The sequence below is a fragment of the Rhinatrema bivittatum genome, chromosome 1 (genome assembly GCF_901001135.1).
Source record: "Rhinatrema bivittatum chromosome 1, aRhiBiv1.1, whole genome shotgun sequence".
NCBI lineage: Eukaryota > Metazoa > Chordata > Amphibia > Gymnophiona > Rhinatrematidae > Rhinatrema > Rhinatrema bivittatum.
In genome coordinates this window covers 173973364-173991326 of record NC_042615.1, presented here as the reverse complement: position 1 = coordinate 173991326, position 17963 = coordinate 173973364, and the positions used below count along the sequence as shown (strand labels likewise).

The 17963-nt window shown below is 45.3% G+C and overlaps 1 protein-coding gene across 2 annotated transcripts in view; it reads left to right on the top strand.

Moving 5' to 3' along the window:
• Positions 1–17963, top strand: part of PCDH7 (protocadherin 7) — a 1075646-nt gene that overhangs the window by 336882 nt on the left and 720801 nt on the right. For both annotated transcript variants that reach the window (XM_029589703.1, XM_029589693.1), the window contains exon 2: positions 4353–4382. In XM_029589703.1, the coding sequence (XP_029445563.1) occupies positions 4353–4382 (30 nt within the window). The remainder of the gene's footprint in view (positions 1–4352; positions 4383–17963) is intronic.

Sequence of the window (17963 nt, the reverse complement as noted above, 5' to 3'; positions counted from 1 at the left end):
AGACAGGCAGGAGTGCATGGAATGAGAAAGAAGAGGAACACAAAAAAAGGCAAAAATAAAGCAAAATAAGTAAACACCTGTCCTCCTACCTGTAACAAAAAAGAGCTAAAATCCAAAGAAGAAAGTTAGAAGTAAGGCCCTGCTTAAACTGTGTAGAGGCCTAGTATCTTAGAATCCACAATCAGTGAAAACTCTCGATGTAAGTATGGCCTTACCAAGCAACCGTTTCCCACATTTTGTCTGTCTTGTTTGCTATGCAGCCAGAGACATTTGATGTTCATCTTTGCAATTCAGGCAGAGCCCTTATAAGGAAAAATCTCCCTGGCTTTTAAAACTTCTGGCTGGCAGTGGGCATCAAATTTTCTAAATATTTTTTCACCTTTATTTATGAGTGTACAGATATGCAATTGTTTTTCCCTGAATTAGGCAATGTCAACAAAATTGCCTAATATGGAATGGTTCGTGAGAACTGAAAAACGATTAATTTTTTTCTGAAATTTCGGAAAAAAATTCATTTTTGAGTTAGTGCGAGCTAATTGGGGTCCCCGAAAAAATAAACCCACGAACCGCGGGAAAAATGAAATTCCCTCAGGGAAGGGACCCGAAACGAAGCCCGATATGAAATTTTTCCCCGAAGCACATCTCTAGAGAGTAGCAATAGGTGAAGGATGTGAAAAAATATTTGCAATTGCACTGCCTCATGTGAGTCTACTGTAGATTACCACACAATTGAAAATTCACCAAGGGAAGACTTTATTTTGTCTACAGTAAATATTGCCCTGCCCGTTTTCTAAGGAAAGAAGGCATAAGGAATCCTATGTTTCTGTGCATCCCTAGTAACTTCTGTGTAGTGTCTAAGTCACACCAGATTTTCAGGACATGTCGATGGTAGGGGGTGGAGGGACATGAGGATATGAACGTGAATGTCCATAGACTACGGATGCATGTCCATATGTGTACCAGAAAGTAGGGAGCCTTTATTTCTGGGTGAAACTTTTGTCATTTATATCAAATACAGCATTAATGGGGCAATTTTGAGACTGCCAATCGGCCCTGTACCCGTAGGACTGCAAGCTAATTTTCAAAGGGCCTTTTTATATGTGTAAAGTGTTTTGAAAATTACCTTCTAGTTCGAAAGGAGAACCACATAAGAGTCAAAAGGAGAAGAAATGATTTTGAGAGGGCAATTGTCAAAACTATACAGCTGGGTATAAAGTCCACGGGTGCTTTTTCCCCACGGACATTGCCCTAGTTCTCAAAGGAAAAATAGGCACATACTGTGCCTTTGAAAACTGCGGCAGGAAAACGTAGCTGAAGAGAGTTGGATCTGCTTTTCCTGCAGATATTTATTTTCCCTGCAAAACAACATGTGTAGTTTTGAAAATTTGAAGCGATGTGTCCTGTTGTCTCCCCCCCGGCCTCCAATCCCACCTCCTTTCTGCAGGGAAAAGCTGCATGTGTGCACTTTTACCCATTTACAGGGGGGAGCATTTTCTGACAGCGCTTTTAGTCAGGGGAAATAGCCATTTGCACCGATAACTGGCTTTTGAAAATTGCTCCGAAAAGATGTGTGCCCTGATGTGCAGTGTGTTATTTGGTTAGATAAAAGGGAGATTTTCAAAGCCAGTTCCCTGGGTAAAACTTCCTTTACCCACAGAAATGGGCTTTTAAAAAATGGTCTGCCTAATATTCATGTACAAGGAAGCAAGTAGGGCCTGCATGCTCATACACAGTGTGAAGAGGCATTCTTGTGGGTGAGATTGAGCCAAGGTTTGGAAGATATGGATAATTTCTCCTGAAAAAAAAACTATGTGCACACTTTAGCAGGTGCAAATGTGTGTGGGCAGTTTTTCTGGCATCATTTTCAAAGGGACCATATGGGAATATGTTCCCTTTGAATACTGATGCAGCCTGTGAGTAAAAACTACCCGACAGACTTTACCCCCAATATGTACAGTTACAAAATTACCCCCAAGTGAGAAGGAAAAGAAAATCTTCAGCAGCAGAAGCCAGGGAGATTTTGAAACCCAGTGATGAACTGGAGAGGGCTGACTGCCCATTAGTCCTCGTGGACTCACTGAAATAGCAGGTTATATGTCTGATTTCCGTCTCAGCCAGGAACATTTCCCCAGAGCTGTGTAAGTAAAAGAAACTAGGGGCTGCATGGATAGGCAAACTCAAGCTTCCTCTTTGAGCTGCATGGCTGCCTCTGTTATTGAAGCAAGGATAATGAGTAGGGTCTGAATGTAGGACAGGAGACTGTAATTTCATAACTGATTGCTAAAAGTGTTCCTTCTGCTGTTAGTGCACTGCCAAGAAATATCTATTTCGGGCAACTGGGGGCTGCAATTTGTAAGTCTGTCAGCTAAATGGAGGTCGCAGGACCTTTCTTTGCTACCTGATGTAGCTCTTGTATAGATTTATTTCCAAAGTAAAAATATGGATCTGCATGGGTTATACCATGTAGATATCCCTTGTTTTCCACAACCTGCCTTCTCATCCTTCTCCATCTTAAAAATGGACAACATAAATTGTGGTATTTTTAGTCTCTATGGGTCAGATCTATCAAAGCTTTTCTCCCATTTTGTGTCTATGGGAAAACCCCCTTGGTGAATCAGTTACAACGTAAGCAGTTCACTGCAGCCCTGTGTATGCACTTCTCCAGTGATCAGTAATGTCCAGGACTTTTATTCCTGTCACTATAACTCACTGTGGGAACCCAAAGTGGGAGCTACATATAGGAGGCATTTCCAAAAGGACTTACGTGCGTAAAACTGTTTTTTTTAATGCATATCAATAGACTTTACGCAAGTAAATAAGCTTTTGGAAATTGCTACGATATATGCTACATTCATGTATGGAACTCCTCTGGAAATTCGCTCCATTCTGTATATGCCAGCATTTTTGCTTCTGTGTGCGCCATTAGAAACAAAAGGGACTGCATATGCCCTATACTGTCCTTGTAAGCTAATATAATAGTATAAGCCAAACGTGGCATCTCTGTTCAGCGTTTCTAGATCAGTTGGGTTATGCTTGCTATGTATATAAAAATGGATAAACTCACCCACCACGGCTGTAGATAATAAGTTGTGTGCAGCAAGAAATCCTTTTGTCAGTTTTCAGAAATCATACACACACACACACACACACACACACACCACACACACACACACAAAAAACCACTATCAAATCTGCCACTCTAGACCATGGTAAAGTAAGAATTAAGGAATTAACAGCAACCCACTTCAAGCAGTTCATAATACATGCTCCCCTCACTTATCCCTCTGCATTAAATTTGACTGTCTCTCTGGATAAAGCCCTTTGTCTTCTTAAGGAATTTCCAGCTACAAATTATACTGTATTTGTTTAAAAATATTTTGTAGTCCCCTTCTTTAAATTTTCAACTTTTCACATCCCATCATGTTGTTGTTTTTTTTTTTTTTTCTGTTTCCATTTGACTCTCAAATGTTCCTAAATATTTATAATAAGAAATCTGGTTTAAACCAGCTAGGCTGGCAAATATCTTCTTCGGTCAGAGATGCTTTCAAAATGCTTGTAGCAGCAAAACTATGTGGCCAAGGTTGCTTTTTTTTTTTAATATGAATCTCTTTGTTTAGGAGACACAAGTTGTCCTGGGGGGGGGGGGGGGGAGGGGCGGGGGAATTGCTATGTTCCCTTTTTGCAAAGACTGCTTTAGGCGTGATACAACAAAGCCCAAAGCCACCTTCTTTTAACTGGGACAGCCCTTCCGTGAGATAGACAAGGAGCTGCTGTCAGCTACGTCCTGCGCTACTTATTATGCGCTAAATCAGAATGGGAAAAAAATGGTTAGTGAATGAGTCCTTACTAAAGCTAATAAAAACCTAAAGTTTAGCTCTGATGTTGGCACTCCCGACCTAAAAAAATGAGGCCAGGTCTTCTGAGCTTGTCTGTTAGTGTTGTCTTCCATTCATGTACAAGGTTACATCCCCAAATGGCTTTTTGTACAGTAATTAGTGGACACAATTCCTGACAGATGTGCCCTTCATGGTGAGGCTACCAGTCCTTGGACACTCAGTCTGGGAGTGCCAGGTCTACCAGCTGAAAAATGTGAATACAAAAAAATATGCTCTCCCTTGGGGGTGGACATTTAAGAATTCTGTTTTCTCTGTTTGTGGACTTCAGCATTTTTAAAAGTGCAGCTATGATGTTTAATGAATCACTGGCACATTTCATTACTCAAGGTGCTTGCAAATAATGTGGGAAAAAACTGAGGGGTTGGAGAGTTATATATATTCTTGGGGCTGTTAATTCATAACTCTATTTCTGCAGACACAAACTGTTTCTTTTCTGTTTGTTTTATATCTTTTTAGGTGGTGATAGATATAGCTGGGGATAGACATGTAAGTAATTTCCTACATTTTTATTCTGTTCAGCTTCTGCTTGTACTGTATACAACACAATTAAATGCATTACCACCAGAGGTCTTTCTAGCAAGTCTAAAAGTTGACTGCATGTTATATGTTTTCCAGTTGTGAGACGAAAACAAATATGAGGATACAGCAGTTTCACTACCTGTGAAATAGGTTTGCATCATTGTGTATATTTTGACATTCTGCTCTGTGAACATTCAAATTGAAAAAATGGATGGTATCATTTGTCTGTATGTATGAGTGCTTTGCAAACCTCTTAGACATCTGAGCTGCTTTCTCATAGCATATAATGAGAAAATGGACATGGACTAGGTGTGTAAATCACTGCTGAATAGGCTCCATTATATCTGTACAAAGATCCTATCAGCAACACCCATCCTAAGAAGCATCGGATTAGGTTTCCTTAACAAAATCTTTTGCCTCTTGCTTTGAAAATCTAGACAAGGGGATCATGCCATTGTCCATGAAACAATGGAGTAACTTGCCTCTCCATTAAAGAAATATTTTCATTCAAAGAAGTATTTTAACACAGTAAGGTGTCAAATTTGAAGTACTCACCAAGGTTGCATAAAAGTTAAAATAAAGAAATAGCCTTTCAGTTAGAAGTGATTTTCTATGAGATTTTGGATGCACTTCTCAGTGCATGCACCTGGTTTCCCAAAGACCTCCTATAGAGCCCTTCAGGAAACCGCTGCAGGACCATGTGAGCGGCTTGGAAAGAAATTGATATGAAATAGTCACTCTCGGTTATGCTGAAACCTCAAATCTCATTAGAAACTAACTCTGAATTTGCAATTATTGAGGCTGATGTACTAATGTGCTCTGAATTTCGCAAAGTCCACTTTACACATTAAAATGGCAACTTGTACCTGTAAGTTAGGCTCAGGTGCAATTTTCCTTTCTTACATCTGACATGGACTTTTTTGGTGTGGCATGCAGTGAACCTTTTTGGTGTGGCATGCAGTGAACTTCTGTGTGTAAGTCTACTCTTAAAGAATTGTAACAAAAAAATCAAAATTAATGGAGTGGCTGTTATGCAAATTCATGCAAAGCTGCTCATTAAGTATGTTCACAGTTCTAAAGTATGCATGAAAAAGATAACTACTCTTAAGTGAGGTGTAAAAACTTTTTTTTGCAAAGTCGTCTCTAGGAAGCTTCTGCATGTCACTTTTCTTTTGGTCTTATTTACATCTGAGTCCCAAAATGTAGTTGTGAGAAATCTCAATTTCAGCACAAAGTTTGGAGCATTTTAGTCCATTGTTTCCATATCCTTTGTAGCACTACACTTTAGTGTAATATTCTTCGGTAGGATAACTCACATTTGCCTTCTTTTGGAGCTGGTGAAATTGAAATATGGCTTGAGTTTTTGAATTTGCTGTCTGAGATTTGTTAGTTTTGCTATAAATGTTTTAATATGTTAAAACTAACTTAGTTGTATTAAACGGATAATAATTGAGTCATAGGAGTATATTTTCAGAGATTTAGGCATCTTTTGTACTTCTAAACCCCATATTCAAGTAAGTGCATTCTTAACTTCCCCAAAATATGCATGGATTTTTTTTTTTTGGATGCCTAGAGAATGGGGTTTCTGAGTCAATATTTGGAAACCAAGTGTGTACTTTTCATTTTCCAAAAAGTAGGTGCATGAGAGTCTTTCCACTAACCTTAATTCTGAATGCCATTGTTTAAAAATATGCAAGCATGCCCATGTACTTTTAAGTTCACAAAAAAACAGTATTTAAATGCAAGGTACTTTGGTACCTTTTGTGAAAAAATGGACCATATGTTTGCAGGCAGTAAAATGCATGCATAAGTTGGACATTTGGTGCTCTATTGAAAATGTATCTAAATGTGTCTGAATTTTTGCAACACAAACCAGTCTTCTGTAACTTCTAGTAGCAGACAAAATGTGTTGTCAGCTCTGTGATATTGCATGCAACTGCCATTTTATAGTGGGATGCAAAACTGCATCAGTTATATGGCTCCTGTAAATCAGCGGATTGAAAGCAGCATGCCAATGAACTGGAAGGAATAGTCATTGCATTTCAAAATCAAAGTATCCATTGTCCATACGTAACTACAAGTACACTTGAGTAGGACTGACCAAGCAATTTCTTTTATTCAGCAATAGTTGGGTAATAGCTTTTCATATTTTTCAATGCAGTTTAGTATCTCATGTTTCACTGTCATGGTTGTTATTTTCTTTTTTTAATTTTAGTTCAGGAGTCATATTGCAAAATTTCTGGTGGTGCTACTTTGTCAGCATCAATTGGATGTAAATCAATGAAAGCTCCTTTCTCACAACAATAATTGGGGAGGGCAATTTTCAACATGATATATAGGGCTAAAAAGTATTTTACCTGCATGAATTGGCTGCAGAAAAATTGCCCTCCCTCGAGTTGGCTGAGTATGTGCAGTGCTCCAGAATGTGTACTTTTGGCCACATTCGGAGAAGGCAGTCTCAAGTGTATGTTTTGGTCAGGTAAGGAAACATATAGGTGTGGATGGCATTTTCAAATCTATGCGTGTACTGTTCCAGGAAAAAGCTACCTTCAGAAAAAGCAGATGCAAGGGACCAATCAGAGAAAGTACCCAGCACTTTTGCTTTGAACATTGATGTGTAACAAATCTAATTGCTAGACAGCTCCATCACCTGCAGAAGTCCTCACTGAGCCATGATTTCTTCCACTCTAGCCACCCACTTGATGGCTCCATGACACAGCAAGCTCAGCCTTATTTAGCCCTGCCTCTCCCACAACTTGGTGCCTCTTCATCGAGTCACTTTGGCTCTTTGCATTGGCTCACCTTGCCTTGTACTTCAGCCACCTTGGCCTTTTTGCCCTGCCTTGTGACCCTCAGGCCTTGTGGTCTCGCTCTGCCTTGCCTTGTGGCATATCTAGGCTTCCATATCTGTTTCTCCCTTGTCTTGTCCTTTACTTGATTATAAACACTTTGCTTTGCATTAGTTTCCTGTTAGCCTGTGTTTAAGTATTCTTTGTCCTGTTCTCATGGTCCTGTCCAATCATAGTCTTCTTCTATCTTGTCCATTCCTTGTCCATTGCCTTGTGCTGCCTGGTCCTCCTTGTGGCCCCCAGCTCCCTGTGGGCCTTCGTTCCAGCCCTTTTCTCCCACGACTGCCTTGCCTCCAGTTCCATTCCCTGTCTCTAGTCCCAGGCTTTGCCTCCTGTTGCAGCGCTTGTTTCCAGCTGTTGCCTGCATTGACCTCCTGTTGGACACTGATTTCATCTGAATGCTGCCTGCCCTGACCTCTGTCAGCCATGTACTGCTTCAGGAAAGCCCTAACTACCACCAGAACCTGCAGACTCAATCCAAAGGAGAGTTGGCTGGTCAGGTGGATGACCCTGTCTGGCTCTGCCAAAGTGTCCGGTCCTGCTCCTGTTGGGGGAATTCCCCATCCAACTAATACCCTTCTTTGTGACATGATGAAAAACCAATAGGTTGAAAAACAGTCTCTCTCTATTTTGAAAAATGCCTGCATGAAATGAGTTATTGTCTATAGTTTCCATATGCAAATACTGTAGAAGCTTTGAATGAGCAGTGTTGGTGGGTCCTGCAAGACTATGGGGCACTATAAAATTCAAACCATCAGACTGAAATGGGCTGGAAGAGGAAGGATGATGCTGCATGAATCCCCACTCTTTTTTTTATACCAGCTAAGGAGGACTCGGGGGGGAAAAGGTCTAGGTAATAAGGGAAGGAGAGAGAGGAGAGAGAGGAAAAGAGAGAGAGAGACACTGTTTTTGACTTGGCATTCTCCTCTTGTAGCCTGACTTTCACTTGATAAAACTGGATCCCTATGTTGTGCTTGGAGGTGGACCCTTGTCCTGGAGCAGTCGAGAACGGCTCCCTGGTAGGGACTAGGAAGCACCTGCCCCCAGGGGGCGGAGCACAGGAGGAGACAGAGGCTAGGATGAGCTTCACCTTTGGAAGCCCGCAGTCCCCCCGGGTGGAGCCCATAGGGACTGGGCCGCTTGGACTTAGGTGGGCCTCGCAGGCTCTCCCGGAGAGGTAGCAGAGAGGTGTGCCCAAGAGCAGCAAGGGAGCATGGTTGGACACTAGGCTGTAGGTCTGGAGGAGCAAGGAAGGCCAGTACAGTGTAGACGATGACAAGGCAAGGGCCAAAGCCAGAATCAGGAGACATGGTCAATGGCAGCCGGGGTCAGAATCTAAGGATCAGTCCGAGGAGTAGTCAACGAAGCAGGGGTCAGGTTTCAGAGGTCAGATGAGGTCACAAGGCAGGCAGAGGTCAAGATCCAGGCAGCGAACAGAATGGTCAAGGAGCAGGCCAACGTCAAAACCAGAGAGACTGTCTGAAGCTAGTACCTGGGGAGACAGGACAGAAGGACACTGGAACAGGAGGACGCTGGAACAAGACTGGAAAAAGACTGGAAGAAGACTGTGAACGTGGAGGCAAACTAGTACACTTACAGTGCTGACCCGATTGCCAAGGCAAGGAAGTGCAGGCAGGGACTTCCTTATATTGTACGTTCAATCAGGGCTCACCGCGGAGCTAGGACCTGCCCCTGGCCCTACAAGAGGCCGGGCGGTCTGCGCACACATGCGTAGGAGCATGGCCAATGCCACTGGGGATGCCGAACTCTGGCGTGAGGCCTGGTGCGCAGTGGTAGTCCCGACGAACGTCGCGGGATGCCGAGGCCTGGAGGAGCTCACGGCTGTCACTGGGGAGGCTGACCCATGACCTGCAGAGGAGCTAGTGAGGTGAGCAGGCCCGTGCGTGAGCCGGGTGCGGACGGGGCATGCAACAGTACCCCCCCTTCTAGGCCTCCCTCTACGCGGCCATAGCTTTTCAGGATAGGTCCTGTGGAAAGTCCTGAGGAGCTCTTTATCAAGAATGTTGTGGGATGGTTCCCATGAGTTCTCCTCGGTCCCATAACCCTCCCAGGCTAAGAGGTATTTCCATCTGCCTCGACACTGACGGACGTCAAGGACCTCTCTTACCTGAAGTGACAAATTTGGTTTGGTAGAGATCCGCGAAGGTGAAGGATCTCTATGAGAGGGCCAGGAGAGGACCAAAGGCTTCAACAGAGAGACATGGAATGTGTTTTGGATGCCCATGGCACAAGGTAGTTGAAGTTGATAAGACACTGCTCCCACTCTTCGAAGCACTGGAAATGGGCCTATGTACTTGTGAGCCAGGCGATGAGAAGGGAGTCTCAACCTTATGTGTCGGGTGCTTAACCACACCTTCTGACCAGGATGGAAGAGTGGAGCGGGACGTCTATGGACATCAGAAGTGTGCTTGGAGTGCTCAGTGGCCTGAGTAAGGCATTCTTTGACTTGATTCCACACCTGGCGAATGGTGTGGGCCATGAATTGCGCAGCTGGAGAAGGAACAGTCAGAGTAACTGGAAGTGGCAGCCGAGGTTGTCGTCCAAATACCACAGAGAACGGAGATACATCGGTGGCAGCAGTGATGTGGGTATTATGCGACAGCTCAGCCCAGGGTAACAGATCAGACCAGTTGTCCTGCTGGTCATTCATGTAGGAATGAATGAATGTTTTCAAGGTCCGGTTGGTCCTTTCAGCTTGACCATTGGCCTGGTGGTGATAGGCCGACATGAAATTCAAGGCAATGTTAAACGTTTTGCATAGAGAACGCCAGTACCAGGCAGCAAACTGTGGTCCTCAGTCAGATATGATTTCCTTTGGGAGTCCATGGAGACAGAAAATGTGTTTCAGGAACAACTTGGCTAGTTCTGGGGCTGATGGGAGGTCCGGCAGGTGAATAAAGTGACCCATTTTCGAAAAACGGTCGATGATGACCCAGATTACGGTATCGTTCTGGGATGGAGACAGGTTTATGATGACTGGTTAAGTTCTTGGAGGAGAAGTTCATTACCTGCTTTTAATTGGGTTGACTTGAAAAATAGCCACTGCTGTTACTAGCAACGGTAACATGGAATAGACTTAGTTTTTGGGTACTTGCCAGGTTCTTATGGCCTAGATTGGCCACTGTTGAAAACAGAATGCTGGGCTTGATGGACCTTGATCTGACCCAGTATGGCATGTTCTTAAGTCTGTTGAGATGCTGGACCATGGCTCGGCAGGTGCTGGAAGCAGTTGGAGTAGGCCTCAAGGCAATCCGGTAGGTGACTTCTGTTGGGCGCAGATGGGACATGAATCTACATAGTTATGAGAGTCTTGCACCATGTTGGGCCACCAGTAATATCTCCGCAACATCTCTAGGGTCCTGGTATGACCCGGGTGTCCTGCCAACTTGGAATCATGGGCCCATTTCAGAACTCGTTCTCGTAATCTTCGTGGAATGACAGTTTTCCCAACTGGAACTGTAGGGTCATGGCAAGGGATACACAGGCAGGATCTATGATGTGTCTGGGAACATCAGGAACATCCTCTGGTTCGAAAGATCTTGATAGTGCATCAGCATAGAGGTTCTTGGAAGCTGGGCGATAACGTAGAATAAAATTGAACCTTTCAAAGAAGAGCACCCATTGGGCTTGTCTAGGATTCAAGAGTTGAGCTTCTTTAAGGTGCTCAAGATTCTTATGGTCGGTGAAAATGGTAAATTTATGTTGTGCCCCTTCCAACCAGGGGCGCCACTCTTGGAGCGCCGACTTGATGGCTAGAAGTTCTCGGTCACCAATGTGTAGTGCTGCTCTGTAGGAGAGAACTTGTGTGAGTAGAATGAGCAATGTATCAATTTACCCATTTGAGAAAATGACTTAAGACGGCTCCTGTTCCAATTGCAGAGGCGTTGACTTCAATGACAAATGGGCATCTTGGGTCTGGATGCTGAAGACAAGGACTGGAACAGAATGCTTCTTTTAGCGTCTGAAAGGCGGCTTGTGCTTTGGGTGTCCACACACGAGTGTTAGCCCCTTTCTTGGTCATGGCGGTGAGCGGAGCAGCTAGGGTAGAATAATTGGCAATGAAGCTCCTATAATAATTAGTAAAGCCAAGGAAACTTCTTAAGGCACGTAGGCCTACTGGCTGGGGCCAGTCTCGGATCCCCTGGAGTTTATCTGGATCTATGGAGAAACCTCGATCAGATATGATGTACCCTAGGAAGGGTAAGCAATTTTGCTTGAAGAGGCACTTTTCTAACTTGGCATAAAGGTGATTTTTCTCTTAGATGTTGGAGGACGATCCAAACATGATCTTGATAGGATTCAAGGTCTTTGGAAAAGATCAGGATGTCGTCAAGGTATTCGACTATGAATGAGTACAAGAGGTCTCGGAGGATTTCATTCATAAGGCGTTGAAAGACCGTTGGAGCATTGCATAGCCAAAAGGGCATCATGATATATTCATAGTGACCATCCCTCATGTTGAATGCTGTTTTCCACCCCTCATGTTCATGTTGAATGCTGGTATGCACCCCTCTGGTATGCACCAGAGGGGTGCATACCAGATTGTACACACCCCTCAGATCCAACTTGGTGAAGCTCCATGCCCCTTGAAGGCGGTCAAGCAGCTCACTGATAAGGGGCAGGGGTTACTGGTCTTTGCGGGTTATGGCATTGAGCCCTCTGTAGTCAATACAAGGGTGTAAACTGCCATCCTTTTTCTTGACAAAGAAAAAGCCTGCTGCAGCGGGAGAATCAAAGGGATGAATGAACCCTTTTTCTAAGTTCTCTTTGATATACTCAGACATCGCTAGGATTTCTGGATGATACAATAGATAAGTTCTGCCCTTGGAAGGCGTCGTGCCCAGCAGAGGTTCTATGGAGCAATTCAACTTGCATAGCGGAGGCAAATTGTCTGCCTTCTGCTTCGAGAAGATGTCTTCAAACTCAACATACTGGGTAGGCAAACCAGATAGGATGGTAGAGTTCAAGACAGAGACTTCTGGAGATACTTGACGTAGACATGTCTTCTGGCATTTGGAACCCCACTGCACCAACTGCAGGGAATGCCAATCGAACTGGGGTTTGTGGACCTGGAGTCAGGGCAGCCCCAGGATGACTGGATGTGTAGAACATTTTAACACATAGAAGGACATCTCCTTCTCATGGAGAGTGCCCATGGCAAGATGGACAGCCACTGTTCGATGGATGAGCTCTGGAAGATGTTCTCCTTGAATGGCGATGATGCGGAGGCTCACATCTAATGACTGAAGAAGAATGTTCAGAAGCTTGACAATATCATCCATGATGAAGCTGCCACTTGCTCCTGTATCGACAAGAGCAGTGGTGGTGAAGGAGTGGACCTCGATGCCCAGAGAGACTGGAAGCAGGAGTTGGGGGCCGGTGACAGTAGCACCTAAGCTTGGGACCCACGCCAGGCTCAGGCATTGCAATTTTCCAGATGGAGTGGACAGGACTGCCAAAGATGTCCGGAAGCACCACAGTAAAGGCAAAGGCCCTCCGACGGAGACGTTCGTTCGGAGACAGTAGCCCACGGTTCACCTCCATAGGTTCCACCACAAGAGGGGGTGGTGGTGATGGAGTCTTGGCTGGAGGACTCTGGACACGCATGGGACGCAGTGAAGGAGAGTGGGAAGCCTTTACTTCTAGGCGCCTTTGCCGGAGACGATGGTCAATCTTCCCGGTGAGGGAAATCAGGTCCTCTAGAGATGTGGGAGTCTCATGGATGGACAGTTCATCTTTGAGAGTGCTGGAGAGTCCATCTAGGAAGATGGCTTGCAGACAATCTTCTTGCCACCCGAGCTCAGTAGCCAGGGTCCTGATCTCCACCATATACTCAGAGGGGGTCCGTGACCCTTGACGGAGGTGGAGTAGATTATGGCTGCCTACAGCTTGGCAGCCTGGGTCTCTGAAGGTCTGCTTTAAGAGAGCAACAAACTCAGCTTGGAAAGCATGGGATCAGAGCATTCCTATAATGGAGAGGTCCATGCAAGAGCCTTCCCTTCTAGGCAGGAAAGGATGAAGGTCACTTTAGTGGTTTCCTTCAGGAACAAGGAGGGTTGCAGTGCAAATTGCATAAAGCTCTGATTGAGGAAGCCACGACAGGAGCGTGGGTCCTCATTGTATCGAGGTGGTGCAGGGAGCGCCAATGATGCTTTGGGTAGCATAGAGGCCGATAGGCCCACGGGATTGGCCAGAGCTGTATCTCACAGCTGGGAATGAAGCTCTTCCACCAAAGAGGCTAGTGATTCCAAAGCCCTGCGATGTTCTTGGATCATGGTGGCCAAACCTGGTAGGGCCCTGGAGGTGGGAGACTCCGCTGAGTCCATGGCCTTGGCACAGTTGTGCTTGGAAGTAGACCCTTGTCCTGGAGCAGTGGAGAATGGCTCCCTGGTAGGGACCAGTAAGCACCTGCTCCCAGGGGGTGGGACACAGGAGGAGACAGAGGCTAGGATGAGCTTCACCACTAGAAGCCCATGGTCCCCTCGTGTGGAGCCCGTAGGGACCCAGGCCGCTTGGACTTAGGTGGTACTAGCAGGGTCTCCCGGAGAGATAGCAGAGAGGCATGCCCATGAGCAGCAAGGGAGCGTGGTCAGATACTAGGCTATAGGTCTGGAGAAGCAAGGAAGGCCAGTACAGTGTAGGCGATGATAAGGCAAGGGACAAAGCCAGAATCAGGAGACATGGTCAATGGCAGCCGGGGTCAGAATCCGAGGATCAGTCTGATGAGTAGTCAACGTAGCAGGGATCAGGTTCCAGAGGTCAGACAAGGTTATAAGGCAGGCAGAGGTCAGGATCCAGGCAGCGAACAGAATGGTCAAGGAGCAGGCCGAGGTCAGTACCAGAGAGACAGTCCGTCGGTACTACCTGGGGAGACAGGACAGACAGACGCTGGAACAGAAGGACACTGGACAAGGCTGGAACAGTAGGATGCTGGAACAAGACTGGAACAAGACTGAAACAAGACTGTGAATGTGGAGGCAAACTAGTACTCTTATAGTGCCGATCCGATTGCCAAGGCAAGGAAGTGCAGGCAGGGACTTCCTTATGTTGTACGTTCAATCAGGGTGTGCCGTAGAGCTAGGACCCGCCCCTGGCCCTACTGAAGCAGTCTGTCAAGTCCTCTTCCAGTCAGCTAAAGAGCATATTTGAAGAAGAAACCTGTCTAATGTTGAAAGTTCATGTAATGCAACATATTTTTTGTTGGTTCTTTAAAAGGCATCTTAACCTACTGAGTATTTCCTAGGACTAATACAAGTCAGCTGAAGAGTATTGGATACATTGATAATACAATTCTTGCCACTTGGCACTGAATGGATTTACACAGCACCTAGGGAGTATCACTTTTGAGCATTAGGCTGTTTATTTCTTTTTTAAATGAGCAGTCATGAAGGAACTGTCACCTAGCTAGACATTTATAAGCATGAGGACTTTGCTGTTATAGTGAGCAACATTGTTAGTGGCTGCAGAAATCTTTTGGATTTTAGATAGCCTTTGAGCTATAATTTAACTTTTTTATTTACAGGAAAATAAAAGTCAGCAAACAAGTTGTAGGTGATAACTTTCTATTACACCAACTTAATACATTTATGACTAGCTTTTCAGAATTATACTCCTTTCATCAGATGAATTGGACTAACACGGAAACCACACTATTCAACATTTTTATTTGGAAATTGATGGATAAAAGTGTTCAGACAGGCAGAATAAGTGAAAGATAGAAAGAGAGTGAGATATGGAATGGCTAAGGAGGATGGAGCAAAGTGGGGAGAGAGAATATTATTATTTTGTGAACTCCAGATGACTAATAGCATTAGAACAATAGAACATGAAGTGACAGAAGCCAAAACAGTAACAGAATTTATGAAAACATGGGGTAAGTACAAGATCCCTAGATGCAAGGAGGTGAAAGTAAAGCCTAAAATTGGTACATCTTGTAATACTGCACTATTAAAGAGTAGACTAAACAGGCCATGCGGTCCATATCTGCCTTTATTTTCTATGTTTCTATCTAATCAGCAGTATTTATTTACCCCATTATAAACATAGGACACTATTGTAACCACCTCTTCTGCAACCTCCTGGAATGCAAGGGTACATTGTTGTCCCCAGGACCACATTTGCTGCCAACACTCTCTGTCTCTTCTCAGCTCACATCAACACAGTTCACAATAGGCCGCCAGTGCTGGTCTTCATTCCAGCAGAAAGGAAGAAAATCCTATGGGGCACTAATGTTATTTAGGAGAGTTGTGGGTGGATCCTTGGACCAGTGGCAGATGACCACGCCCCCGGGGGAAGATCCCGAGAGGGACCACCGGTCAGGCTCAGAGTTAGGAAACAGACACATACTAGTTCTTTTATTAAACAGTATACTGAACCATCAGAGGTGGCAGTGGTGAGCTGGAATGCCCGGCTGGGCTGTAGTCCCTCAGATACTGGAACAGCGATCCCTGGAGGCTGAGCTGTAGAGAAACTGAAATATAGTGAGTAGGCAGGGTATGCAGAGTTCATGTACTGAACCAGATGGTAACACTCACACAATGTCTCATAGAAGCCCAGGAGCTGGAATGTATAGGCCCTCAATGAGTGAGTACCTGGTTCCAGGGAAAGCTCTGAGAGAGCGATGGTAACTCACTGATGTAGTTGGCAGTGATGACTTTCAGGCAGAAGAGAATACAGAGCAAGTCTGGGAACGAGGGCCCTCGAGGAGCGAGTACCGGTTCCAGACTGTCACCTGAAAACAAAGGAGAGAGCGAGGCCCCCGAGGAGCGGGTACCCCTGGTAAGTCCGAGGAGGCAGAGTAGCTTAGGTAGAGTAACCCTTGCTAACTAGATCTGTTAGCAAATTCTAAGACCTTATATATCCGTTGCGGGTGACGTCATCTCAGGGGGAGGCCCTGAGGTTCGCGCCATCGCCGGTACTTCAGTCGGTGCTGCGCCACGCGTGCGCCCCTAGGCCTCCAGGAAACATGGCGGGTTGCAGCGTCTAGCCAGTCCGGGGAAGCCAGAGGACTTCAGCAGAAGGACGCTGCGGCAGCCATTGTCCCGCAGGCAAAGAGGGAGGCGCCAAAGAGGTAAGGAGGGCAGAGAGAGGGCATCGGGAACCGACGGACACAACAGGCACCAAGGTTCATGAAAGTGGGGACCCAGACACAGTCACACACATAGTTAACTTTCACCCACTTAAGGAATGGAAAGTCACACATGGTCTCTACTCCAGTTCTTCTTCTTCCCTACTCTCAAATAGTGCTGGATTGTAATGGTCTGGGTGGGTACTTTATCTGGTACCTATTGATGGCACCATCAATAGGTGGTAAACAGCAGCCTTTTTATAGATGTTTCTGCCCTTTCTCATTTCTTCTATGCATCTGTATAGATCTCTAGGATAGTCTGGGTGCGAGCAGACAAAATTGGGCTCTGTGGACTCTTAAGAAGCATTGTGCTCCCATATCCACTCCTCTCTGTGGTGTTCGACAAAGTTCATCACATACACTGGTTCGTAACAATAATGCAAAACAAATAGGGCCTGGACTTTTCTGCACACCATCCGTTCAGCTTGGGATGCTTGAGCAGCTTTCTTCCCAGGCTTCAATGCACTAGGAACCAACCACAATTGATCCCATACTGACCTGGTGATGGGGTGATTCATCTAACAGTTGCCCCTGTCTGCTGCTGGGTATCGAGAGATCACTGATGGTTTAAAGACTTTTCCTCCCCAGGCACACTGGGCGATGGTGTACAGGACTCACTAATTCCAAGAGACTCCTCTTCAGATGAAAATAATGAACTGGATTGATGGATTGGACTCTCCATCGCTCTTCTGAAGAACTCCTGAATGGTGGTAGGCTCTTTTATCAACAGATTACATTGGAAAGTGATACAGTAAAGTGATACTTAGAACTCACAGCAATGTTCCATTCTCTAGAGTCTTTTTTACTCCCCCTCTGTGGGAACCAAGAACTCATAGATCCCTCATCAGAGGAACAGGCTTGCCTCGCCTCTTTGCTGGGATGGAGGGTGGGCAGATGATTCTGAGGTTTAGCTGACTATAAAGGCTTCCAAATGGATGGCCTCCTTTTCATGGGCTTGTGCTCACGTTCCTTTCGTGCTATGTGCTCAGTGGCATTGCCATCTACGTGTTCAGCTCATGAGGGCTCTACCAACTTAATGGTGGAAACCAGAGTAAACTCCTCAATTATCTCTTCTGTTATAACATTGCCCCCTTCAGCTGAACAGAGTACTGCTGCTGGTGGAAATACAAATTTCTCCTCACTAGCAGCTGGAAGGCTTAATGAGGTCCTGACACTACACTTGAGCAGTGATCTTATCCCATTACTGGCTGTGGTTGCTGTTACTCCCTCCATGCTCATATGACTCCACTGGGAAGGAGGGTCTTCTTCTCTTGCCCAGGCCCACTCTCTAATATGCTTACTAGGTGTAGATCAATGTGAACTGGTGGGGCCAGAATGGCATCCACATCAGTCTCTGAATATATTCTCTGCTGTCTGAATCCACTTTATGGATGCCTTCAGCTCCTGTTCAGGTGCCAACTTGTGTAACCCTCCTCCCTTTGGTTACCTTCTGAAATGCAGAGGCATATTGTTGTCCCCAGGGCCATTTCTGCTCCTAACTCTCTGTCTCGAGCCATCGCCGGTACTTCAGTTGGGGCCGCGCCACACATG